Genomic DNA, 27,794 nt, shown 5'->3' with positions numbered 1-27,794 from the left:
TCTGACTCTGCCCTGCTGCCATGCTGTCCTTCCTGTCCTATACCCCTTAGCAAAGCTAAATAAACTGATGTCAGGGGAGGGGAGGACCTGCTCAGTTTTGTGAAATGTAGATCTAAACCCACATTTGTCTTGTACATGTCCTGCCCCAAACCTGGAATCATCCATCTCTCCAAAGAGCCTTGGTTCCTTTTAGTGATATTCAGGACCACAGTCTGGGAGACAAAGGGACTCATTACTACTGATTAACTCATGGTTTCTGGGACTTTTTATTGACTGGAGTTAAGAAATACATTTTTTTCTCGGATAAAACACACTATGAGTTTTATATTTATGACAAACAATTTTCTTGACTTTAGCAGTTGTCCATCTGTATGCCCCTACCCCCTTGCCCAAAACTGTGATTCTCACTGATATCAACATAATTCCTCATTTGCTTTACTGTACAAATCTCACATGCCTATGCCTTCCAGAATACTAACACCAACACTACCATTAACAATATGATTACTGAAAGAGTTTAAGATTTCTCTTTGCTTTGTTTTGTTTTGTTTCTCCTTAGGGATTAACACCCAGCCCCAGGACGTATCATCAAATTATTGTACTTCAAACTAACTTAAAATATTTTCTCTTCATATGTGCCATCCACTTAATTTACTTGCTTCATTTTGCTTTATTTTTTAGGACTGCACTTTTTAATTTAATTTTGTTTTATAATTATGTAAAATGTTTAAGTTGTTTTTCCCTTTTTTTTAAGTAGGTTTCACAACAGCATGGAGTCCAACACAGGGCTTGAACTCACAACCCTGAGATCAAGACATGAGCTGAGATTGAGTTGGACACCTAACCAACTGAGCCACCCAGGTACCCCATAAAATATTTAAGTAGTTCGGAAGTCAGTTCTGTAAGTTAGGATATATACGCCCCTCAACCCTGTTTCTACACTTCCTTATAACTAAGCTTGTGGTTTATTTTTCCATATCATTAGAAAAAATAAACCAATGACCTAAGACCTTTCTTGAAATGAGTAGCAGCATATTACATGCACATTTCTACACCTGGCTTTTTGCACTCAATAATATATTTTGGAAATCATTTTGAAACAGTAAACAAAGGTCTTTTTCATTCTTCTACGTAACTGTATTAGATAGCGGACGCACCTGTGTGGATGTCTTCAGTTTATCTGATCAGTTTCCTATTGATGGGTATTCAGATTGTTTCCAGTTTTGTGCTCTTAAAATAGTGCTGTAATAAATATATTATACCATGAATGAAATTCTTCTTCTTTTTTTTTTTGTCAGTATATCTTTGGAAGAGATTCTTATAATTGGAATTGTTGAGTAAACAGATATAATTTTGAGATCCCATTTCATACCCACTATGATGTCTGTAACAATAGTAATTTTAAAAGAACAATAACAAGTTTTGGTGAGGATGTAGAGAAATTGTTAATTCTCATATATTGGTGATGGGAATGGAAAAGTGTAAAATGGTGCATCTGTTTTGGAAATAGTTTGGCAGTTCCTCAAAAAGTTAAACACAGAGTTACCATATGACCCAGCAATTCCACTTCTAGGTATATACTCAAGGGACCTGAAAACATATGTTCATACAAAAACTTGCACACAAATGTTCACAGCAATATTATTCATAATAATCAGAAAGTGGAAAAAACACAAATGTCCATCAATGGATAAATAAAATGTGGTATATACATATAATATTCAGCCATAAAAAATGAAATATTGATACATGCTAAAACATGGATACCTCTTCTAATTGATAATAATTTTAAAAAATTTAAACATGTCTAAAATCTTAAAAAAAATGTATGCCTCTTGAAAAACATTATGCTAAGAAGCCAGATACAAAAAGCTATATCTTATATGATTCTGTTTATATGGAATATTCAGAATGGACAAATTCATTGATATGCAAAGTAGACTAATGATTGCCAGGGGCTGTGGGAAAGGGGCATAGAGAGTGATGGGTATGGGTACCAGGTGTCTTTTTGGGGGGATGAAAATGTTCTGGAATTAGAGTGTGGTGATTGTTGCACAATCTTGTGAATATACTAAAAACCATTGAATTGTTCACTTTAAAATGGTGATTTTAATGATAAGTGAATTTTATTTCAATAAAATTTTTAAATTAAAAAAAACAAACAAACAACTAAGGGCACCTGGGTGGCTGAGTCAGTTAAGCATCTGCCTTTGGCTCAGGTCATGATCCCAGGGTTCTGGGGTTGAGTCCCAGATCCTGAGCAAGGAGTCTGCTTCTCTCTCTCTCTCTCTGTCAAATAAATAAATAAAATCTTTTTTTAAAAAAAACTAAAATAAGAAGGATCCCTGCACAGACCAATGATTAAAATGTACTATCAATTCAGGAGTGAAACTCAAACCTCTGTGCCTGGAGGATAGAGAAGAATATTGATAAAATTCAGTTTGGGAAAATGTGGGGGAAAAGTGTCTCCCATACATCATTGGTGTCAGTATAAACTGGCATGTTCATTTAGGTAACCAATTTAGTGGTAATCTATCAAAAAAAATAATAAAACACATACCCTATGATCCAGAATTTTCATTTGTAGGAATCTAAAATCAATATGTGGCTGGCACAGTTAGCACTCAGTGAATGTTCTTTCCTAATATAAAGGTGATAATCACAGGGAGAGATAATAAATTATGCAATAAACTCCTACAGCCAAATTCAGCTCTCACTTCTGCTTCTTTTTGGAAAAATAATAAGACAGTGTTTATACCATAAGGTAGTATGACCATGAAATTTCTTTTAATCTTTGCAAGATGCATAAAATGGAAATCAAAATTCTCCCCTAAAATATAAGGTCATTTCTAGAAATACTGAGTATATACTTAAAAGAAGAGTTAAAGATTCTCATGTGGAGTTCCAGCCTCTTTTATTTATTTTATTTTTAAGATCTTATTTATTTATTTGACAGAGAGAGACAGTGAGAGAGGGAATACAAGTAGGGGGAGTGGGAAAGGAAGAAGCAGTCTTCCCACTGAGCAGGGAGCCAGATGTGGGGCTCAATGCGGGGGCTGGATCTCAGGAACCTGGGATAATTACCTGAGCTGAAGGCAGATGCTAATGACTGAGCCACTCAGGTGTCCCTGAGTTCCAGTCTCTTGATAAGAGACCTTCAGTTGCATGGAGTGGGGAGGGAATAGGAAAATTGAGCTTGAGCCTCAGCCAAACCCCACGAAGCTACTAAAAAGCCAAGACATATTCAGAGTGACATATGCATGAAGCCTCATAAAAATCAGCAGTGGCTATGCAGCAATGGACAAACTCAATAACTACTGAAGGGTGTGCCTTAGTGAACTCCTATCTTTTTTCCCTTTAATTCTTTCTCCAAATGGAGATTCCCCTTAAATGTAGTATTGCCGTGATTTGTAAACATTGTGCTTTGTTCATCACATAAAATGTTCAGAGAATGCAGAAAAGGCCCAAGGAGAGGAACATCATGTCTGTCCACTTCCAATTAATCATACCCAGTCCTTTCAGCCCATGAAGACATATCCTGAAGTCAACTAGCTCAAGCTGCAGGGAAAATACCATCAAAGAGAAATAACTTCTGGAATCCACCCCATAACCCAAAAGGTAACAAGTGACAACTAAACCTCCAGGATACTCTTTGCATTTACCTTCCTTTGGAGCTGATCCTATGGACGCATGGAGTGTCCATCAGCTCCCCACCCCATGCCACTATCCCCCCAACCCATCTCGCCCACTCAGCATGGTGAGACATGGTGGGGAGACAGGGATTGTGACATAAGCAAATGTCCTCAGGCTGATATATGTCAATGTCAGCCCAGGAGCTTCCTAGTAGGGATGCCACCTGTGAAGCCCACATAACAGCCAACCTCTTGCAACCTCCAAGCTGAGGGCCTCATTGGGGGAAGGAGGCACCCCCTCCCTAGGAGACCACAAGATTCTGAGAGAGAAGGTGTCAAGAGCTCTAGACAGCCGGTGGCAATCATGTAGGCGCCATGGAGACTGCCATGTGTGTTTGCTCTCCATGTTGTACATGGCAGAGATGTTGTCCTCGATTATGCTCCTGTCTGTGCTGCAAGTTCCTCTTCACCTCAGAGCGGAACTGCACCTGCTTCCCCTGCCCTTACAAGGACGAGCGCAACTGCCAGTGCTGCCACTGCACCTGCTCCGAGAACCCCAACTGCCACTGGTGCTGCTGCTCCTGGGCCAATGACCCCAACTGCAAGTGCTGCTGCACGGCCAGCAGCAACCTCCAGTGCTACTACTATGAGAGCCGCTGCTGCCGCAATGCCACCATCACATTCCACAAGGGCCGCCTCCGCAGCATCCGCACCTCGTGAGTGCCCAGAGCCCTGGGGTGCCCTCGCCCACTGAGGGCTCCCAGGACCCCCTGCCCCACTATTTCTCCATCCAAAAAAAGGAGGTCAAGAATTTTGTAGCAATCAAGCGTGTCCTAAACAGCCAAGAGCCACATCTAGCCTGGAGTTCCAAATCCACTTCCCACCCACCGTGTAATGAGCACTGCGCTCTCTCACCTGCACTAGATAGGAGGACTGGATACTTAGTGCATAAGCCACCTGCCAGGCATTGCACGTGTGACCCCAGACAACCTGCACCCCACACCCACCACACCAGCGAGGAAATTGGGCCTTTGAAAGGTTAAGTTGCCCAGGATCACCTAGCTAGGAAGATGCAGCTTGATTTTGAACCCAGACTCTGTGTCTTACCTCAAAAATGCTGTACTGCAAAGTGGAGAGTATAGCATCTGCCACGATTTGGTGGGTATGGGGATTAATGCATGTGCTTTGTAATGTAGTATGTGATATAGAAATATAAGTTGTCCTTTTCCTTCCTTCTTTGAACTTTTGATACCTTAACACTTATTAGAAAAGTTAACAACTTCCACAGGCCACTTTTGACCCTTATGTCCTTATAAGTACCCCAGATGGCCATCCACTCCTGCCAGGCTTCTCTTTCTATCTGGAAATCATGCAACTTGGGGTCTCAGTTACTTGCATGGGGCATTAACCTTATGTGTCAAGTACTGCATGTTCTCCTCCTGTTCTGATGGAGGCAGTCCTTTTATGTCACATTTAGGGAGGTCTGGAGTAGCAAAGGCAGACTTCTTAGATGAGAAATGATCAAAGATCAGAACTATAAGATGGCAGCATTAGAGAGGCAGAAAATGAGAGGCAGATTTAAAGCTTTTCAAAGCTGGAAAAACAATTCTATGAGCAAAGATTCAGTGAATTCAAGAGAAGAATAGGATCCATTTTGCAGTTCAGCACTTAATAGATGCTTAATAAATGTTACTCTCCATTCATGGATCTCTCGTGGTATATGCATGAGTAGAGAACCCAGGGGTCTTGGATACAGATCCAAAAGTTCTTAGGTACAGAAAGCAGCATCCACATTTCTCTCTCTTGACTCAACTGCCCCATCTTCTGCATATCAGCAATGGAGGGTCACTAACCACGTTTCAACAGAGGAGGGATGACTTTTGTGCTTTGGGAAGATGCCTTAGGTCAGTAGCTCCCAAACTTTGCTTTACATTAGAATCACCTGGGGATCTTTATAAAGGTCCTCATCCCCAGACATTCTGACTTCAGTGGTCTGGGGTATCACCTGAGCATCAGAATTTTAAAAGCTTCCAGGTGATACTAAACAACAGGTGGCCTGGAGGGAACAGGAGGGAAGCTGGGAGACCTGCCAGGTGACCCAGTGAGCTCTCAGGTACTAGGGGAATAGGCCTAAATTGGAAGAAGAGGGCTGCGCAAAATAGGAGAGACCCGATATCTTGGCCAGAAGGCAAGGCTGCTCGGTTTGGTGGTTAGTTGGGCATGGAACCATGGGCACTGAGTGCCCAGGTCCAAGACTGAGGCTTTCAGAGGATGGTCAGAGATGCTACTGCAAGTGTCAGGAGGTGGCTGTGGGTACACTGAGATTTATCTTCCAACTGCCCTCTCTCCTGGTTTCTGAATCACTGCCTCCCTGTTCCTCATTGCCACTTCCTGCTCAGCACCTTGCTCATTCAGTCCCACTCACGTCTCATGCAACTCTTTCTGACTTTCTCATTTCTTTCTCACTTCCTTTTTCATCTCCATCCCAGATCCCTAGGCTACCTGTTTCTCAGCTCTGGTCTCTCTCTCTCTCTTCCCCCACCATCACCCTCCCTCCCTCCTTCTTCCTGATTTCTCATGCTCTCTCCCTTTATATTACACCATGATTCTCAGAGTCCCACCTTCTTGAACTAGAGAAGTTCATCCAGCTACTATGCGAATGACTTACTGTACCACCAGTGAGTCCATACAAGGCCCAGCATGAGACTGAGAAAGCAGAGAGGGAATGGAGCTAAGGACATTGAGACCAGTAGGCCTAGGACCCAGCTTCCAAATCCCTAAGAGATGAGCTTCCAAGGAGCCTGAGTGTCCACAAGAGGCACTCTCTGTCACCACAGGGCCAGTCCCTTCTAGTATGCTTGGGTAACAACTTTGACTACCTGGGCTCTAAGATATAGGTCCCTGGCTAAGGGATGGGAAAGTAGATAGGGGCATACAGGGACTACAAGAAGCCAGAAACAGAAAATAATGCATCCACAATGTCAAGATCAAAACCCAAATATCACTAATGTGAACAGAAGAGAAGAGACAGGAATAGTCACAAATTGTGTATCTGCTTCCATTTCCATCCTCACAGCCAACTTACTTATTTTCAGAAACTGCTTTTGCCCTGATTATAGCCTCTTAGAACATGCACTTGAATTTTATAAGTATGCTTTTACTCCATCCACAGTTCTTAGAATATATGAAATCAGCCTCAGCTATTAGACAAAGAATCAACACACACACAGTCACACACACAACAGTAAAAGAGCACACTTCTCCTGGACTTGACCATGGTTGTCCTCCACTGTGAACATTAGTGGATAGTACCGGAAGGTACAATCACTCCTTCCGGGAGTGATTGCAGTGGCCACATCTATTGAGTCCTTACTAGGTACCAGCAGTTAAGCACTTTATTATGGATTATCTCATATAGACTTTGTAAAATTCTCATGAAGGATGTAGGATTGTGAGCTTTGAGCTCTAGATTACAGAGGAGGAAACCGAGAATGGGAGAGGTAAAGAGACTCATCTTAAAAGTGCAGCTCTAAAGGCTGCACTCCACCATGACCAATCCACCCCTAGAGCCTTACCTATCAGTCTGCTGACAGGAGCACACGGGTTCGAGGCTTGGCTCCAGGACAGAACTCCTGGTGTCCTGGGAAGGACACTTTACCCATCCATCTTTACACACAAAAATAATGATGATGTCAGTGCCTGCCAAGCAAAACTCACCAAGAACACAGCTGTAGGCAGACAAGATTGGATTTACTGAGTCATTGCTACAAGTGAGAACATACACCACAGTTAAGAGGGGAATGTCTCAGTAAGAAGACCTCAGCAAGTTATTATGGGATTTAGCGTCATTTTAGATGAGGAAGTGGAGATAGAGCTCCTAGTGGATATCTGGATAAAAATCTTGTCTGCAAGACAGGAGGCAGACCGGGTGCCTAACATTGTGACTGGTGAAAAAGCAGCACACTCCCACTAAAAAGGATAGGCCAGGTTTGGTCATTTTTGTGGCCTGGACAACATTCTTGTTTTGCCAGCACTCAAACAGGATGAAGCAGTCTTACTTCTGCTTTGCTCCCTCACGGTTTCAGAATGGCTTTGTGGGGTGTTGGTATTCTGTGACATTAGTGATGGGCATATCACTCAGCCAACATCACCCCAACCCCAAGGCTCTGCTAGCAGTGCCAGGCCAGTCTCTTTTGCTTTCTCCTGCTCAAAAATCACAACGTGCGGTTGTCTTCTACCTACTCTGTTCCAGGGGCTGCTTTCAAGCTTTGTGGGTATTAAATGTAATTTTGATCCCCTCCAGAAACTATAATGTGACTACTAATTTTATAGCGAGGAAAAAGGCAGAGAGAGGTTAATTAACTGACCTGAGGTTACCAAGCTAAAAGAATAGCCTGGGCAGGTTTAGAACCGGGGAACCCTGGCATGGAGCCCTGGCATGGAGCCCATGCTCCCCGCCTTCACACTGGCCTGCCTCACAGTGACCCACCCCCAATCCCAGTTCTTTCAGGGGCTGGAAATGGGGTGAGCTCTGCAGCCCGCCTCCTAAAACCCTCCCCACATCTGCTTCTCCTTCCAGCTCCAAGACTGCACTGCGCATCGGGAGCAGCGACACCCAGGTGGATGAGGTGAAAACAACGCCCCCAAACAGCAACCTGGTGGACCATCTCTCGTGCCCCATGTGCAGCCGGCTGCGCCTGCACTCGTTCATGCTGCCCTGCAACCACAGCCTGTGTGAGAAGTGCCTGCGACAGCTGCAAAAGCACGCCGAGGTCACCGAGAACTTCTTCATCCTCATCTGCCCCGTGTGCAACCGCTCACACTGCATGCCCTACAGCCACAAGATGCAGCTGCCTGAGAACTACCTGCGCGGGCGCCTCACCAAGCGCTACATGCAGCAGCATGGCTACCTCAAGTGGCGCTTCGACCGCTCCTCTGGGCCCATCGTCTGCCAGGTCTGCCGCAACCGGCGCATCGCCTACAAGCGCTGCATCACCTGCCGGCTCAACCTGTGTAACGACTGCCTCAAGACCTTCCACTCAGATGTGGCCATGCAGGACCACGTCTTCGTGGACACCAGCACCGAGGACCAGGACGAGAAGATCTGTATCCACCACCCGTCCAGCCGCATCATTGAGTACTGCCGCCACGACAACGAGCTGCTCTGCACCTTCTGCAAGACAGCTTTCCACAATGGCCATGACACCATCAGCCTCATCGATGCCTGCTCCGAGAGGGCCGCCGCGCTCTTCAGTGCCATCGCCAAGTTCAAAGCAGGTACTGGTCCCCATCCCTCTCCTTCAGAGTAACTCCTAGGCCAGGAACTCTTGGGTAAAAGGGCTCTGGGCAGCCTGGGGAGAGTCTTCCCCATCTAGTGGGGCAGTCCAAGCACTGAGAAACACTTTGCTAGGCTGCAAGGCACTGGCCTAGTGTGCACACCTGGCAACCACCAGCAGCCTCTGAACCTCCGTGCGCCTTGGTTTCTCTCATCTGTAAAACAGGCATAGTAATAGTAACTCCTTTGGGTGATAGTGAGGACTAAATGGGTTACTTATGTGTAGCACACAAAAAAGTATCTGCCACATAATCAGCACAGAAAGATTCTATAATCTTGATTACAATCTTCATGACCTTGGACCTCATTTCCTCCTTTGGAAAGTGATAAATTTGATCTTCTAGTACCTGTGATAGTAGTATCTAGTATCTAAAGTGTTTTGTCACTAGAGTTGGATGTCTTTGGTATTTTCCCAATTTGCAGAAGGAAAAAATTAAGTCAATGTTGAAATCTCACTAGTATGCATATTTCAGGAATACCTCCATTACTCAGTTGCTTCTTCTAGGAACTATTGTTTATCAATTGATATTTATTCAGTTTTAGAACCACCACCAGGGAAGTGTTTATATGAAAGAAATTCTATGGGGGCCACAATGCCAAGCAAATGGGTAGCCCCTTTATTTCCTAGTGGGTTTTCTTAAGGTAGACTCACTGCCTGGGCATAGCTGCATTCTCTGGGGCCTCAGCATAGGGAAAGGGCTGCTGCCTACTGTCTGCTGTGGCCCCATGTAACCACAGGAGAAACACAAGATAGTTTTCTCAGAGTCCAGTGTACCTAGAAGTCAGACAATGAAATTCAGTTCAATGTAAGGGGACACCAGTACAAATTCCAGGGAGCCCAGCAATTGAAAGGGGGCGGGGATCACCTTCAAGGCATATCCATTTATACGTAGGTAAAGAATTTAGCCCTGTCCATCCTTGCTAAGGAAACCACCACCACTCCCCAATTTTTTTAACCAGGGTTCAAACTTGCTCTTAAGAACTCAATTCGCTTTGGGGGAAGGTGCCATAAATCTGCATTTTTTACAGATCTTCAGGAAATTCAAAAGCAGATGACTTGACAATACACTGAGAAACTCTGGGCCCTGGAGGGAAGATCAAGTTTGGGTCAATTGATTGTATCTGTGGTGTTGACCCCAGCTGCACATGGGAACCCTCTGGGGAGCTTCAATAATGAGGACAAGCAACAGTGGGATCACCCAGGAGCCTGTTAGGCATACAGAATCAGACCACACCCATAGCAATTTCATGGGAATCTGCATTTTTTAAAAATGTCCCCAGAAGATCCCTTGGACTAGATTCTACATGCAGCTACAAACTGCCTTTTCTGGATTCCCGAGCCCTGACTCAGGCCAATTCAAATCTCAGCAAGTGAGGCTAAGAGCAGAGTTTTCTTTAAAGTTCCCCAGAAGATTCTGATGCTCACAGAGGGCTGAAAACCACTGTTGGAGCAACTAAGAACATAGACTTTGGAGTCAGACAAATAGAATTAGAGACAGGCCTTGGTTTCTCCCATTTACTTGCTTTGTGACACTGAACCAAAACTTAACCTCTCTGAACCTTAGTTTTCTCATCTGTAAATGGGAACAATATCTTCCTCATAGGAAGATAAGTGTTATATATGATAATACAGGGATGTGACCCATAATATGTGTATCATATAGATCTGGTCCATAATAAATGTTTAATAAGCAATAGCTACTTTTAAGTGTACTGCCTGAAAAAGATGTTGATATAACTGTGATCTAAGACCAGCTCTTGCAAAGCTGCCATATTTATAAGACTGGGGGAAGGGTGCTTATGGCCTCCTCTTTCTTTTTTCCTGGTGCTGCCTCTTTCCCCCTCATTTAAGGAATTTTTATCCTACCTCTCAGGACTTTACATAAACTTAATCCCTAATAAAGCAAGGAATTCCCTATGCAGGTGTCTTTGGCAGTCAGTGAGTAACTACTGAATAGTCAATAGGATAGTATTTTTTGAATAGTCAAAGAAATTAATGAATAATGTGGAATTTCAACTGCCGTAAGCCACAGTAGGGTTTGAGTCGGGGAGAGCAGGGAGCACTTCTCAGCACCTCTGCAATCACCCTGATTGTTTCCTGTTCAGCCCCCATCTGCACTGCTTCTGAGCCAGTATGAGGGAGGAGGTGGGCAGAGGAAACAGCAGCTTCACAAAAGTGGCCAGAGAGTGTCATGTACCCCAAAGATGTTAGAAAATAGGGCAGACTGGCTTTCACTCAATAAATACCTCCCAAACCCTTCTATACCCCTTAGTCATAGTGATAACCAAGATAGCCACAGTCCCTGTTCTCCTGGTCCAGCAGGACTCCTGGGTTTCTCTTACTCAAATGCACATTATTATTACAGTGGCCACCACTGACAGAGGTCTAGCTTACTGTGTACCCAGGACTATGTTAAGAACCAAGCACAAAAATTCTGGGGCACCCTACTCCTGAGTAAAATTTGGTGAGAATTATAGCCCATCAATTCACTACAAAGTTGACCATTCAGGGGAGGATCTTACCTTTAGACTAGGCCACAGAAGGCTGACACGTCTTCACATAGTTGTCACTGCCTGATGCCTAAATCACTGTAAAGCCAAAACAGGTGCTCATTTCACAGAGATGTGCTACATACTTTCTTTCAGAGCATCCTCTATACTGTAGTATTATTGAATTTATGAGTGCCTTGAGCGTCGGTGCCCTCTCATATTCATATATGTATCCTTAGTACTTTGGAAGGCATATGACCTGTAAGAAGTGTTTAGTAAATATTTGTTGAATGACTGAGTGAACTTATAATCCAAAAACCACATAAGAGGATACAGGAGAAATTGGGGTTCTCCTTGAAGTGCAACAGTGGACTCTTTCTTGGAAGAAAATAGGGGGAAAGCAAGAGAGAGAGCCCAGCTGATTTCCTACTGTTGTCTAGGGCTAGGTTTTTGGTGAATGAGGCAAGGCAGCATTTAGAAGAAGTCATCGAAAATTTAGTTCTTTCTCAGAAAATTTAGTTCTTTCACACACGGAAAACTAGTCACTTTGTGACATCACCTCTTCTTAAGTCCCACATGCTGACAAGTGAAGTCGGGTAAAAACTCATATCAAGGATGGCCTTGAATTGTCAGTTTTGACCCAGGGCTAGAGAGACTACTATAGCTATAACTATGCCGGGAAAGAAAGGCTGTTATTCCTAAGGGAAGCATTAGACAAGGAGGCCAAGAGGGGATTCGTGAGGGAGGCCAGATGCACCTCATAAACCTGTTCTAGCCTATTTCAGTTCAACTATAAGTGCCTTCCCTCCCTCTCTGCCTGCTTCCATGGGGTCCAAGGGAATTCACTCCAGTCTTCTACTGGCTTTGACATCTGGGGAGATGAAAATTTTAACCAAAGTAACTAACCTGGTTGTTTTACAGTCCGCTATGAGATTGATAATGACCTAATGGAGTTCAACATTTTAAAAAACAGCTTTAAAGCTGACAAGGAGGTGAAGCGAAAAGAGATCCGAAATGGATTTCTCAAGCTGCGCAGCATTCTACAGGAGAAGGAGAAGTCCATCATGGAGCAGATAGAGAATCTGGAGGTGTCCAGGCAGAAGGAGATTGAAAAATATGTGCATGTAACAACCATGAAAGTGAATGAAATGGATGGCCTGATTGCCTATTCTAAGGAAGCCCTGAAAGAGACAGGCCAGGTGGCGTTCCTGCAGTCTGCCAAGATTCTGGTGGACCAGATCGAAGATGGCATCCAGAGCACCTACAGGCCTGACCCACAGCTCCGGCTACACTCCTTGAACTGCATGCCCTTGGACTTTGCTGAGCTCTCCAGTGCCATTCACGAGCTCTTCCCCACAGGACCCAAGAAGGTATGCTCCTCAGGGGACTCCCTGCCCTCCCCCTATCCCATGCACTCAGAAATGATGATTGCCAGGAAGGTCACTTTCAGCACTCACAGCTTCGGCAACCAGCAGATATACCAACGAAGCTCCTCCTTGTTGTCCTTCAAAGCCACCAATGGTGAGAAGGCCAAGATGGGTCTGGAAGCCTACGGGAGAGCCCAGTCTGCAGCACCTGCTAAACCCACAGACGGCCTCTATACCTACTGGAGTGCAGGGGCAGACAACCAGTCTGTGCAGAATAGCAGCAGCTTCCACAACTGGTACTCATTCAATGATGGTACTGTGAAGACCCCAGGCCCAATTGTAATCTACCAGACTCTGGTGTATCCTAGAGCTGCCAAGGTAAGAAAGGCTCTGGTCCCATGGGGGAGGGCAGGGGAATGTGAGGTACAGAGTGGAGGTGGGTAGTCAGGAAAGGATGCACTTACCTCTTTGATCTCTAGGGTCCAGTCACTCTAATCTGTTCTTCTGGATTCTTCATGGTGAACCCATTGAAAAGGGGTAAGTTCCTAAAATCTTAAATACCTCAAGATTAGCTTAAACCAAACAATGTATTTAATTCATAGTCAAAAATACATCTCAAAGCCCCAACCCCATATCAAGAGCAACCCAATTTGGGAACCAAAGTAATTTGAAGAGACTGCTTGGAGGGTGTTATATTTCCCAGGGGAAATCCTGTAATAGTAGAGAGAACACAGAAAATCAAATTAGAAATATAGGCTCCATTATCTATCACCTGTGATTCCTCTAAATTACTACCTTTCCTAAAGAAAGTCTCCATACTCTCCATGGTTCGGAAAGAATGGAAGGATAATTCCCAATAGAATTCCAATTCTTATTGCCTGAGATTCAGATTTTGGGGGTGTGAATTTCTCACAGACCCCTACAACTGCCGTCATCTGACTTCAGGGAGCATGACTCCTCCTTGACTCTCTTGGCTTAACATGGACAAATGACCTTTCCCTTAACATTCCTTTCAAGGGTTGCCTGGGTGGCCCAGTGGGTTAAAGCCTCTGTCTTCAGCTCAGGTCAAGATCTCAGGGTCCTGGGATCGAGCCCCGCATTGGGCTCTCTGCTCAGCATGGAGCCTGCCTCCCCCACTCTCTCTGCCTGCCTCTCTGCGTACTTGTGATTTCTGTCTGTCAAATAAATAAATAAAATCTTTAAAAACAAAACAAACAAAAAACACATTCCTTTCAAATCCAGCTGAACCTAAATTGAACTGTTTATAGAATGTGTTATTAAGGTTCAGGGAGAGAAACAGATTAACTTGCAATTAGATACTCTATTAGAGCAAACCTTGCCTCTCTTAGGGTTCCTACAGGGAAATCTCCCAGGCCAGCCTATGGCCTGCTTTCATGCTGCAGAACCCATATTTTGCCCCCATAATCTGGGAACACTCTCAAAGACTTAGCATCCTTGAAGTCAAAACCGTTGATTCTCAAACATTAATGTGCCCCTGGAGGTCTTGTTAAAATGCAGATTCTGTTTCAGTGGGTCTCAGAGGGCCCTGAGATTTTGTGTTTCTAACAACCTTCCAGGTGTTGCCATTGCTGCCAGTCTGCAAACCACACTTTAATATCAAAGGTCTAAAAACAAGAAAATGAAAGCCAGACGCTGACCAAAATTTACTTCACTGTTCTCCTGAGACATCATAATCTACGTTTTAGAGTCTATAATTGCCAGCAAGAATGACCTTATGTTGCAAAGTAGAATATACCTTCCTACAGGCTCTCAGACACAGCAAAGTATATCTGCCCTTCACAGAAGAGATGTCCATAACTGAGCAGCTGAACCTTCATTTCCAAATGATCCTAGATCAGCAAAGCCTGCAGTGTGTGTGACACTAGCTCAGTGATGGCCTTAGGCCTTAGGTCTCTCCCTGCATCCTAGACAGTTTAGGAGATTGGCAGTTTCTTGCTCTCGAAGGGAAGAACTGGTGATGGTACCTCCATACTTGGGCTTGGAAAACTGTCGTCACTCTACGTCACCAGTTAGTGGTCCCTGGATAAGCCCAAGAAAGGGATTATCCCTTATCCTGCACAGGAAAACCTAGTCAAGACATTGTCTGTCAAGAGAGGACACCTAAACCTACTGCCAAATAGTGGTATTTGATGTGAAGATATTATTGATCCCCATTAGGATTGTGGAATGGAGTTTACATGGGAACCATAGTGCTCAGTAATGCCCAGATGAAATTTGTGTTGACTTCTCTCACAAATGATGGTTGACAGTCTTCTTTAGGCTTTTGGCATAAAAACATTCTCAAAGTTTGTCTTATAACTTGTCAATATGCATCTGAAAAATCCTAAGGAGTTTTTTTTTTCTAAAAACTCAATCTTATTTCTAGAAATCTTTCCCAGAGAAATGATTAAAATTTCAGATGAAGATTCATGCCCTATAAGTCTTCACTGCATCATTATTTATTAGAGTGTAAAGTTAGAAACAACCTAAATGTTCAACTATAGAAGGATTAAATCACTTATGGGATAGTTATTAAAATGGTGCTTTTTAAAGTTTTTCATAACATAGGGAAATATGTAAGATATAAAAAGTGAAAGAAAGTAGGAATCAAAGCAATATAATCCAAACTATGTATCTCTGTGTGTATGTTTCAAAATTGGAAAGAAATTAATTATTAACTGAACTTTAGAATTATAAGTGATATTTATTTTCATCCTTTATATTTTTTCTGTATTTTCCAAGTCTTTTACAATGAGTATGTTAGTTTTGGTATGAGAAAAAAAGCTAATTTTTATTGATGAATTATTTAAATTTATAAAAGATTTTGAAAGTATAAATATATAAAAAGAACTATATATAGTCATAAAAATCTATGCACTTATGAGTAATTATAAATTAATTTTATAAACATAACATTTGAATTTATTAAAACTTAAAGAATGTAATATCTATTTAGAAATAGAAGCAGTATAAAATATTTATATGCCAGGCACAACCTGCTAGTTGTTAGTATATCTCTTTGCAAACGTTGATATTTTATGTTTTGAGTGTGAACATATATTCTCCATGACTTGGGTAAGTCTTTTCACCTCTCTGGTACTCTACTTCCTTGTGGGTAAAACAGAGGGATGGAATAGATACACTTTTCATCTTCTAGTAGTCTGTGGTTCTATTAGAATTTGCTAAATGTAACCTTCCTGAGCCTCAACTGTGAAATGAGATAATAAAATCTCCCTTCCAGGGTGTTGTGAAGACTAGGTGAGTTAGGCAATGTCAGACACAGAATCTGATGCATAGAAGGTGTTCAATAAACGGGAGTTACCTTACTTAGCTGTGTCAGGAGACCAGTGGTCATTGCCATTTGACTGATGGTAACAGAACCCAGAGGAACATTCTTCTGTTCTTTAAATACACCACAAGCATCAGGTCAGGCCCTATCAAGCAGCCTTTCAAGACTGTTGCACATAGTCTAGGCCAAACCCCTCAGCAGCTGGAGGAGATGGGGTCAGCTTGAACTTACCCCACTGATAGTTAATGACACAAATCTTTACAGGAAAGAAAGCTGAATGGTGTATATTAGTATCACACACACATGTTCATTGCTTCATAGGTTTACTGGACATGCCCAACAGAAGACGTGGACTCTTTTGAGATGGAATTTTATGAACTCATTACTACTCCTCCTAACAATGTGCGGACAGAGCTTTGTGGGCAAATTCGGGATATAATGCAGCAGAGTCTGGAGCTGCACAACTTGACCCCCAACACTGAATATCTGTTTAAAGTTAGAGCCATCAATGACAATGGTCCTGGGCAATGGAGTGACATCTGCAAGGTACTGTGCACATTTTTTCTCAGACACACTATCTTTATAAGCTCTGATGCGGCTCTGTTAGGATGATCACAAGATCACAGAACTGTGTGGCTTCCCCCTTTAATCCCAGAAAACTTGTTAACTCAAGTGAAAGAGAGGCTGCTGGCCTCAACCAACTTGGGAAATGAGGCCTGAAAATTGTTAGTTCAGTTAGATTTAAAAAACATTTGGGCCAGGCATTCTTTTAGGATATAGAGATTCAGAAGAAAGTAAGACATAATCCTTGCCTTCAAGGACCTCAAGGTCTATTAAACAAATAATTGTGGCATAAGAAGGACAAAAAAAGAGCTCATTATTAGCCCTGGTGGTGACTCAGAGCAATTGTACTGTACCAGATTTAACAAACATAAATACAGGACACATACAAAAAAACAATTTTAGTATAAATGTGTCCCATGCAATATTCTAGACATAGTTATGCTAAAAATTTTTATTTGCTGTTTATCTGAAAGTCAAGGAATAGCCACGGAGCATGTCAGAATGGTCTCCCAAAAGGAAGGGACAGGATTATTCCTATCTTCTTTGTGATGCAAGGCTGACTCTTCTTTATATCCCCAGGGGATATACATTCATAAGTATAATTTTACTGATACTCAAAGAAGAAAAGGAAGAAAAATATCAAGACTTCCCAGAGCTATCTTACTGTATAACCATGATGATGTTCTTTGGGATAAGATTAGTATGGCTTAATCAGGGATTCTTTAGAGGAAAGATAGTAAGTCCATTCATTTCAGCTTTTGAAAAAGGAAATTATGGTACAAAGAGAGTGGAGTCTCATGAGACCACTTCCAGCCAGGACATACATCTGATCCCCAAGGGACCTGACAAGCCATCAGTTCCTCTCCCTTCCTCTCTCTGTCTCTCTGTCTCTGTCTGTCCTCCCTCTGCCCACCCTTCAATGTCTGCTTCTGTCTGAATCTGTACCACCTTCGGCTAGTTCGTAGTATCTTCTCCCCTAAATTCAGCTTGCTTGTAGTTTTGAATTGTCTCGGCCCAACTTCTGTGTGACCAACACAGCCTGGCTAGCAATGCTCCCTTTGTCTCAGGTCCAGTGTTTGCAGAAGAGAATCTGATTGGTTGCTACCTCAATCTGATTGGTTGGGGAAGCAGGGGGAGGGGCAGGATTATGCTGTTGGCCAGTGTACCAGTAGCAAGTCTGCTGAAGGTGGAGGCTCTCTAGTCCCTCCAGACTGACTCTGGGATCAGCACCCTCATGCACTCCTTCCCGCTCCCACAGAGGTCAGACACTCCCCTGGGAAGGAAGTGGGATGAGAAATTCATGCTTGCTGCTCCTCTTGCTCTACCCCCACCAGATCCCCTGTCAGGCAGGTGCCTCAGAGCCCAATACTTGTTGCCACCCTTCTCTCCCAAGCATGGAACACCCATAGATGCTACCATATTTTGCAGTATGTCTTTTGGACTATGGATTTTTCCTTCCTCTAATTCCCACCGCTGTCTAATTTTGTAGGAATTCCTCAAAAATGTCTTGCCCATGAAGGGCACTCAATGCTGTTACATTTTTTTTTTTTCCCTGTATCTCCTGTCATTTTTCCATGCTAGGGTCAAGGACAGGGGTAGAGAGGCTGAAATGTATTGGCCCTTCTTAGGTAGATGTTTTGTCCTTCATCTTGTGCTCCAAACCCTGAAAACAAACTTCATGTCTAACTCATCTCTCTTTCTCCCACAATGCTTACCACAGCACTGTGCGTATCGCAGGTTCTTAATGGTTATTGAATGAATACATGACTGAAAATGTGACCAAACAAATGAATATATGAATGAATGTCTAAATTAAAGAGTGAAGAAATAAAATTAATAATTACAAAGTACCATAAGATGCCTGAAAGCTAAGTGTTTTATGCAATCAGTCAAGAAATAACATTCCCCCTAAAATTGTGTTTATGCGATTAATTTGTACTCCCTATATGGGAAAGAAACTCATTCCAGTTTCTTTGCTTTTTAACACAATTTCTAAATGAGCAGAGCACTAATTAATGAGGTTTTCTGGAAGCTTCATTTTTATCTGACTCGCAAAGCTGCAATATAGATTTTTCCTTCAGAAGTAATTCTTCCTCCCTCTTTGTGATTATATTAGCATTCTAGGGGAAACACTGGCTTCCTTAACATTTGTCATGATTTGCATAAGTAAAGGCTTCAATAGCAAATGAAAATAAGATGGTGTGTTTGAATGACATTTATAAAGCTTCATAAAAGTAATGACTTCAGTTCTTTCCTATAAAATCGAAATGCTTTTCCTTTGGCACTGGTTCTATGCAGGTATTCCTGAAAGGTTTCATTTAAAATGCTGCAATGAGGTAGCCGAATCATTTCTTATCCAAAATACAATATTTCCATCATCTGTACTTTTGAAAAGGAAGTGAAATAACACCTTTCATATTTGATTTTCATAGTCTGTGACTTGCTGATTTTTAAGGGATTTTATTGGAAGTATAATACATGAAGCATGAAAATTAACTTGAATGCTTTTTAAAGGTCCCATTTATTGAAGGCTGACTCGATGTCAGACCCTGTCTATTACCACTGATCTACCAACCACTGGAGTTGGGAGTTAATGCCTCTATTTTACAGATAAGGAAACTGAGTCTCAGGAAGGGAAAGTTTCTGCCCTCATGTAAATTGAAGGAGGAGTTGAGTGGGAACCTAGGTTTCATCCAAGCTGGAGCTCTTCGTCCCCTGCACCACAGTCAGATTCAGTTAAGTCTGAGCTGGGGGGGGGGGACCCACCCTCGGGACATGGCATCCCATGCTGGAAGAATGTTGTTATCCAAGCCAACAACAGTGAGAGTGGGACTTTTTTTCTTTTTTCTTTTTTTTTTTTTGAGAGGCAAGATTGGGCATTGCTTGGCCGGGTGTGCCTAGCCCCAACTCCACTAGGATATAAGCCCCAGGAGGGCAGGTGTCCTGCTGGTCTTTCTCACTCCTCTTGGCCCACAGCCCTCTACCAACAGCCTCTAACATCCAAGAGCCTAACTGATAGTTTTGAAGGGATGGAGAAATGTGTTTTTTAGACAAGTCATATATCTTTTAGCCTGTTTCTCCTCCTGCTCTTCCTCTGGTCCCCAGGGTCCCTCCTGACCACCATCCCCATTTCATTTCTGAAAAGAGCCTCTTTACTTTGTCTCCCTCTGACTTCACATCTCTGCTAATTTCCAGGAAGTCTTCCCATGACAATTCGAACTTTCCATCTACGCACTGGTTTCCTATTACCTCCGTAACAAATCAGCAGCTTAAACTACGCGTATTTACCTATTATCTTATATTGGAGATCAGAGCTCCAAAATGGGTGTCACTGAGTAAAATCAAGCTGTAAGCAAGGCTGTGTTTCTTCTGGAGACTCTAGAAGTTTATTCTCTTGCCTTTTCCAGCTGCTAGCAGCTGCCCACATTCGTGGGCTCATAGCCCCTTCCTGCATTTTCCAAGCCAGAAACATTAGGCTGAGTTCTTCTCACACACACACACTTCTCACACCTTCTCACACTCCCTGGCTCTCTTCCTCCCCTCTCTTCAACTCGAAGAACTCATGATTACACTGGACCCACTTGATGATTCAGTATATTCTCTGTCTTAAAACCAGCTCACGAGGAAATTTAATTCCCCTTTGCTGTGTAACATAACATGTTCCCAGGTTCCCGCGATCATGATGTGGGCATCTTTGGGGGCCATTACTCTATCTGTCACAGTCTGTAAACCAGATGTCCTCTGTTATATCAAAGTTGGAAGTAAAAATTCAGGCCCAACAATTGTCACAAACTGCTACTGTTCAGGGTCTTTCTGGTAGCTCTTTAGGAAATGCTCCCACCCTTGTCCCCAATCATCCTTTCAAATTCCTTCTCCATCTGTACTGGGGGTCACCCCTGGTGTGTCTCCCATGTGCTCAGGAGCCCTGCCAGCTGCTACAAGTTGGTACAGTGCTGCTTCCCTCCTGCCCAGGCTGGAACTCCAAGCACAGAGCCAGGCTGCCCAGCCTTCTGGGGATCTTACTTTGTGGTTTTACCTCAGTACCTACGTCAGACCTTCTATCTAGGCTGAGATCTGCATCTTCAGGACGTGAGGTTGCAGGCCAGTCAAAGGGATCAACACTATCCCACACTCAGAAATAACTGCCCCAAACCTACCCCACACCACCCACATACTCATAGCGGCTTCCTGCCCTGAAATGAAATAAAAATGGGCTTGCACTCTCTATCTCCTTAGAATTCATTCTTTGCCAAGAGCTTCTCAATCTTCATGCAAATAGAACCCTATTAGTCTCTCCCTACTTGCTCTGCAGATAGACTTGAGCCCTGGAGTGAGGATAATTTAGGTCAAGCCAGACCTATTATTTTTAACCTCATACACAGAGGGTTGAGTTAATCATACACTTCAGTTCATGGTCCATTTTCAACATTGGTTTATGCAAAGCCCTTTTCTTGTCTCTGTATGTATTCCTTTTTGTGGCCATTCCTTCCCAGACATCCATTCTAACACAGTTTATGTGGATCTTGTTGCTTTTATCAGTTCTTACATGGTGTGTACTCTTTTGAATGTGTTGGTAATTTGCACAAACGGTATTGGGCCACATAGCCTACTTTGTTTCTCACCTCTTCTCCCTGAACGCTGGATTTTTATGCTCTAGCCTTGTCATTATGCACACTCAGTCCCGTATTCCTGATGCTGTCTCCTTTGGGCACCACGTTACCTGTCCACTCTGTCAGGACGGACAACCAGGTGACCTCCTATAGTGCTGCAGTGAAGAGCCTTTTTCCCAACACTTTGTGGGCAGGATGAGGGTGTGAGAATTTCTCTGGAACATTGTATTTGTTGGCTAGGGCTGCCATACCAAAATGCTACGGATTTGGGCGGGTTAAACAACAGAAATGTATTTTTTCACAGTTCTGGAAGTCAGAAATCCCAAATCATATTGTTGGCCGGTCTGGTTTTCTCAGAGGCCTCTCTCCTTGGCTTGCAGACACCTGCCTTTTTCCTGTGTTCTCATGTGGCCTTTTCTCTGTGTAGGACACCTCTAGCAGGTCTCTGTGTGTCTAAATTTCCTACTTTTATAAGGACACCAGTCCTTTTATAAGGATCAGGGCCCTCCCTAATGACCCCATTTCAACTTAATCTCGTCTTTAAAGGTCCTCTCTATATCGAAAACAAACGATGTGCTGTATGGTGACTAACACAACATAATAAATAAATAAATAAATAAATAAATAAATAAATAAAGGTCCTCCCTCCAAATACTGTTTACCCTTGTACAACACAGGTTTGAACTGTGTGGGTCCACTTTTACACTGATTTTTTTACTGTGAAGGAAGTATTTTCCCTTCTTTATGATGTCTTAATAACATTTTCTTTGCTCTATCTTTATTATAAGAATATAGTATATAATAAATATAAAAAATGTGTGTCAATTGACCTTTTGTGTTATCAGTAATCACGGATTTTCAACTGTGCAGGGGGTCAGTACCCTTAACCCCTGCATAATTCAAAGTCAACTGTATAGGCACATGCTGAAGTACTAGGGATAGGACTTCAAGGTATAAATTTTGGGAGGACACAATTCAGCCCTTATCAGATATATACCATGAGTGAAATTGCTGGGTTGTAGAGTACGTGCATACTTGATGTCAGTACATGCACATACGGTTCCATACGGAATGAACAAGGACCCTCATAACCTAGGGCCCAAATGCATGTGGGCACTATCCAGCTTTCTACTAGTTTGCTAATCCAATAGGTACAAAGTGCTGTCTCCTTATTGTTTGAAATTTCATTTCATATACTTGTTAGTTTTCAGGATTTCCTCTTCTCTAAATAGCCTGAAAAATATCCTTTGCCCGTTTTTCTATTGCATTTTTCATTTTCTAGGTGATTTGCAGGGTGTCCCGATATAGTCCAGATAATGGTTTTAGACATTGTTAATATCTTCTCCATTCTGACATTTGTCTATTAACTTTGCTCACAGTGTATTTCATGAAACAGCGGAAAATTTCCATTTTGATATGATCAAACTCATCAATTATTTTTCCCTTCTGGTTTGACCTTTTGAAGTTTTGTTTAAGAAAGTCCTTCCATAGGCTTAGATCACAAAGATAATCTCCCACATAATTCCTTTATTAACTTCAGTTTTACCTGGCAAATTTAGAACTTTCATCCATCCAGAGCTCATCCATGTAGTGCTGCCTAGGGATGCACTACTTTTGATCATCTAGTGAGCCACTTTCCCCAATAGCATCCACCAAGCAATATCTTCTTCATTCGTATATGGTAAAGGTACCACTACCATCTTATATTAAAGTGCCATATATGTAGGGGTCTGTCTCTGAGCTCTCTACAGCCTCCTGTAGGTATATTTGTTTGTTTCTATATCAATACCACACTGGTTTTATTGTTTAATCTCAGCTTTGTGCTCTGTCTTGATGAACTGCTAAGTAAGTCTGCCCGTTACCCTTCTTTCTTAAGGTTTATTTAAATAATCATAAAAAAATAGTTCCTTCATATAAATTTTGGAGTAAGTAAATTGAATTCCTGAAAAAAAAAGAAAAGAAAAAAAAAGACTATCCAGAATTGAATTTGATTAAGAAGGCATTGAGTCTCTAAATTAATTTGGAGGCATTTGATATTTTTGTAATAGGTCTGACATTTACTCAAATCATCTTCAATGTGCTTCACTTGGGCTTTTAAATTCTTCTCATAGAGGTATTATATGTTCCTGGTTAAACTAAATAGTTTGCAGACTTTTGTAGATATTATGAATATTATCTTATATTTGATTATATTTTCTAATGTATTGCTGGTTTAAAATAAAAACTATTGGTGTTCAGGCATTAATCTTGATTCCAGCAATCTTTTTTTAAAGATTTTATTTGGTTATTTGAGATAGAGAAAGAGTGAGCGAGAAAGAGAGCATGAGGGGGTCAGGGGCAGAGGGAGAAGGAGAAGCAGTCTCCCCACTGACAGGGAGCCTGATGTGGGACTCGATCCCAAGACCCTGGGATCATGAGCCAGGCCAAAGGCAGATGCTTAATTGACTAAGCTGCCCAGGTACCCCAGATTCCAGCAATCTTGATAAACTTCTTTTTTATTCTGAGAGTTTATCAGCTGATTTTGCTTGTTTTTCTAGGCTATGACCTATCATATGAATAATGATAGTTATAGCTTTTTCTTACAATTCTTGAACCTCTATGTCTTTTCTTTCCCTATACTTTTGGCTAGGGTCATGAGTCCTACAGAAAATAGAAGCTGAAATACTTGGTATCTTTGTCTTATTCCTCATCTTAATGCTTCTCCATTGAGCTGTGATGATTTTGTATTTACCTTTGGTTATATAATCCTCATCAAGGAAATTTCTTTCTACTTCTAAATTTCTGAAAGCTGTACAATCTTATGCCTTTTTTGTATTATTTGAGATAATCATATGATTCTTCTCCTTTAGGCCTTAATGAAATGAATTACATTGATTCTCTGATGTTAAGCTTGACTTGCATTCATGGAATAAACCCTGTGTGATCATGATGTGATTATTTAACACATTTGGTTTTAGTTAGCTCATATTTTATTTTGAATTATTGTACCTATGGTCAAAAGTGAACTGGACCTATAATATTTTGCTTATATTGTTTTTATCTGGCTTCAGAAACAATAGTTTATTAGCTTATAAAATGAGGTAGGCAACTTCTGCTCTTTTCCTATTTTCTAAACAACTCTTCCCTAAAAGTTTGTTAGAATTCATTTGGAAAACCATCCGAGCATTTGGGCAGGGAAGAGGATGTCAACTACCATTTCAATTTCTTTAGTATCTCAAGTTCTGTTCTCTATTTCTTTTGTCCTGTTTCATCTGATCCCTTTGTTCATAAACATGCCCCAATCCTCACTGCCCCACTCACACATCACACATGATCTTTCTCTCTGGAGACCCTGACTACTTTATAGCAGAATTCAAATCCCCTATGTTTTATGAGTCAATGCCCAACCCTACCACAACACTGTTATCCCTTCGTTATCACCCCTGATAGTTTGATGTGTATATCTTACACTATATCCACTATCTTTACCAAGACTGTCTCTCTGCATTATCTCCATCTTTATCCAGCAATGGGCAACCTAGTGTTATGCATGCAATATGATCTTTACCTTGTATGAAGCCCTGTTTTCTTTAAAATTAAAAAATTTGGTAAAAGTAAAGGGCATAATGATAATAACTCTCTATTTCTTTTTTTGCCCTTTCCTTTTGAATACAAATATAAAAAGTTAAAAGCTTTGCATATAGGGACATTATACAAACACCACTCTTCACCACCCAAACTGTATCCCTACCCCATCTGCCCTGTGAGTCCTGATCTGTCTAGATAGAGCCCACTGATCCAGTGGGCTATCCCTCATCCCTGGATCTCAGCCTCACTTCCTAAATGCCTCTTCAGTAAATGTGTACTGGGAAGGAACAGGATGTTGCCAGACCAGAAGCATGGAGAAACCCAGCACCTTCAAGGTAAAGCAGGGAGAGCCACATGTAAGCTGAGCTGGTTAGATCTGTAGGACACTTGCCCAGCACAGTCTGTCCTTTCCAGATAGCTCTGACAGTTCATGGCAATCAAAGACAGTGTGAAGCATCAGAGAGAGGCAATTGGCAGATTTACAAATTGTGGTTCTATTCACCTTTCATCTGCTTCTCTGAGAACCCTCTCTTTACCTTAACCAGTGTTGGGGTTACAGAGATGAAAGACTTATCACCAGCCCTACAACCCAGTCAAGACGTTCAGTCTGTTAAGAGTCTGAATTAATGGAATTTACAAATGATAACAGCTATGACAGAAGGAATTTCCAGGGGCTGAGGGGACACCCTGGAGGGCTGCTCTATGAAGAAGCCCACCTGAAGTCACAGTACTCAGTTAAATGCAGTGCCTTAAAGGAAGTAGAAACTGGTCTGCAAAATCCCAGTCTCGCCACATATTAGGAGTATGACTTTAGAAAAAACGAAAAGCTACCTGGTCCTCCTAAGCCTCAGTGTCCTCATTCATACAAGGGGGTCAGCAGCACCTGCTTCATGTGGCCATGATAAGGAGTTAATGAGATAATGCGTGAGGGTCTGGTACACGGTACTGGCCATGCTCCTGGAAACTACAATTTTCCCTGTGGCTGGTGTCATGGCTCTTTGCTTCTCATTGCAGGTGGTAACCCCAGACGGGCGTGGGAAGAACCGAGCTAAGTGGGGCCTGCTGAAGAACATCCAGACTGCCCTCCAGAAGCGCTTCTGAGCCCTCTAAGAGCAGGCAGCAACCTCAGCGATGCACCAGACACACACACACACACACACACACACACACACATACACACGTATTTTTCTTACCACATTCTTCAGTGAGGTTGCAGATGATGTTCCCAGGACCTCTGAGTCTTCTAGGACCTAATAAAAGGAAAAGCCTGATGTCATGGCTCAGTGTTTGTTCACTATTTTGGAACCAAGATGTAAAACAGTCAGCAAATCTGTACACCTCCATTAGCTCAGGACTAAGCCTAGTCTTAGAATTCTGTGGTGTTTTATACATGGCAGCCACAGACCTCTGGGTAGTAAAAAGGGCACCCTCTTTGCAGTCAGGCCCTCTGGGTGTGCATTCTGACCCAAGTCTAACTAGCTTTTGGTGTTTGGGCAAGTCATTGATTGAGGGGGAGCTCCTTACCTCACCATGTAGTCTATTTCAACAGTAAGCAGCCAGTGTCGTTAGAATGCTCTCCCAACTACAGAATCTGAACTTGCCTTCCCATAGCTTTACCTCATGGTCTGAGGTCTGCCTCTGAGCCATAAAGAATGAGAGCATTCCCTCCTCTCTACACTCCTACTGGTCCCTAGAACAAAGGAGGAACAGTGGAATACCTGGTTGGAGGCTCCTCTATGGTCCTTTGAAGCAAGGCAGGAAAGAATGACAGAGTCACAGGACAGCTCCAGCTTCATCACAGAACCTGACCTGACCTTTCAGACAATAGGAAGCCCCCAGGGTTTCTGGCCTAACAAGGCCCATCTTCCTGGAATGACCTTCTCCTGAGCCCTACCCCATTTCTGCCAGGAAAACGCCACCAGTTCTTAAGACACAGTTCAACCACTTCTTGGAAACCTTTGCTGATTCCCTAGGTCAGGATGACAGCTCCCTCCTCCCCTGGGTGCTCACTAAGTACAAATTTTCCTCCCCCCAGCTCCTGTCCCCCACAGAGACATCTATTCCAGCCCTTGAAACTCAGGTGCTCGAATCTGTCCGCAGTCTGTAGGGCAGAGATGGGATCTCATTCATTCGGTCCTCAGTGCCTGGTTTGATGATGCTCATACTGCCCATCAGTACTGGGGTGGGACAGAGTACTGCCGGGAGGCCATGCACAGAATGACCCTTCTCTGAATGTCCCCACATATCAGTCTGCATGACAAGGCTCTACACAGGGAAGTGGAAGTGGTCATGGAAAGAGGCAGTCACTGCTCACTACCTTCTCTAATCCCATCCTTTTCATGAGTTACCCTGCTGATAGGCAGGGCTACCCCATCTAGCTTCACCCTAGAGCCACTGCTTTACAACACTTTATTTTGTCCTGAGCCTCAGCGTCAAAGCCAGGGAAGGCCTCTTCCCGAAAGAAGTCCCCACTGAGGATCTTCTAATAATGTGAGATGAAGTTGAGCAGATTCTGCCCCGCTTCCCAACAGTATTACAAGAAGAAATCCCCCAGGGAGCTTCGTTATGATCCTATTACTGTAAATGATGGCTTGAATCCACCATCGGATTTGGTATTACCATATAATCATTTCTGTAAAAGGCTTCAGAATCATCATTAGCACAGGGAGCAAATTAAATGACATGCCAGTAGGGATTTTACTACTGATAAACTAAAATGAAATTAAACTAACAAAAATAGAGTGGTATGAATATTGCATTACAATGATCACACCTACACACAGCGCAAGTGTGGCCAGAATCAGATAAGCCGCAGCACCCTGATTCTGCCTCTCTGTAGAACACAAGCCTTACCTTCAGTGACCACAGCAGTTGGCTGCATTCTCTGGGGCCCACCTAACCAGTAGGATTCTATCAAACACAAGATATGATTGGCATTGG

At 42.7% G+C, this 27,794-nt stretch overlaps 1 protein-coding gene across 1 annotated transcript; it reads left to right on the top strand.

Moving 5' to 3' along the window:
• Positions 1–4,007: 4,007 nt before the first annotated feature.
• TRIM42 (tripartite motif containing 42) lies at positions 4,008–25,955 on the top strand (the record flags this gene model as incomplete). The annotated part of the gene is made up of 5 exons (XM_080813466.1): positions 4,008–4,348; positions 8,212–8,909; positions 12,379–13,202; positions 16,435–16,659; positions 25,869–25,955. The coding sequence occupies 5 exons, from the start codon at positions 4,008–4,010 to the stop codon at positions 25,953–25,955; spliced, it is 2,175 nt and encodes a 724-aa protein (XP_080669592.1).
• Positions 25,956–27,794: the final 1,839 nt, after the last annotated feature.

The sequence above is a fragment of the Martes martes genome (genome assembly GCF_963455335.1).
Source record: "Martes martes genome assembly, chromosome: 1".
Lineage (NCBI taxonomy): Eukaryota > Metazoa > Chordata > Mammalia > Carnivora > Mustelidae > Martes > Martes martes.
Note: the sequence above shows the minus strand (reverse complement) of the source record. Positions and strands in the feature narration are given on the sequence as shown.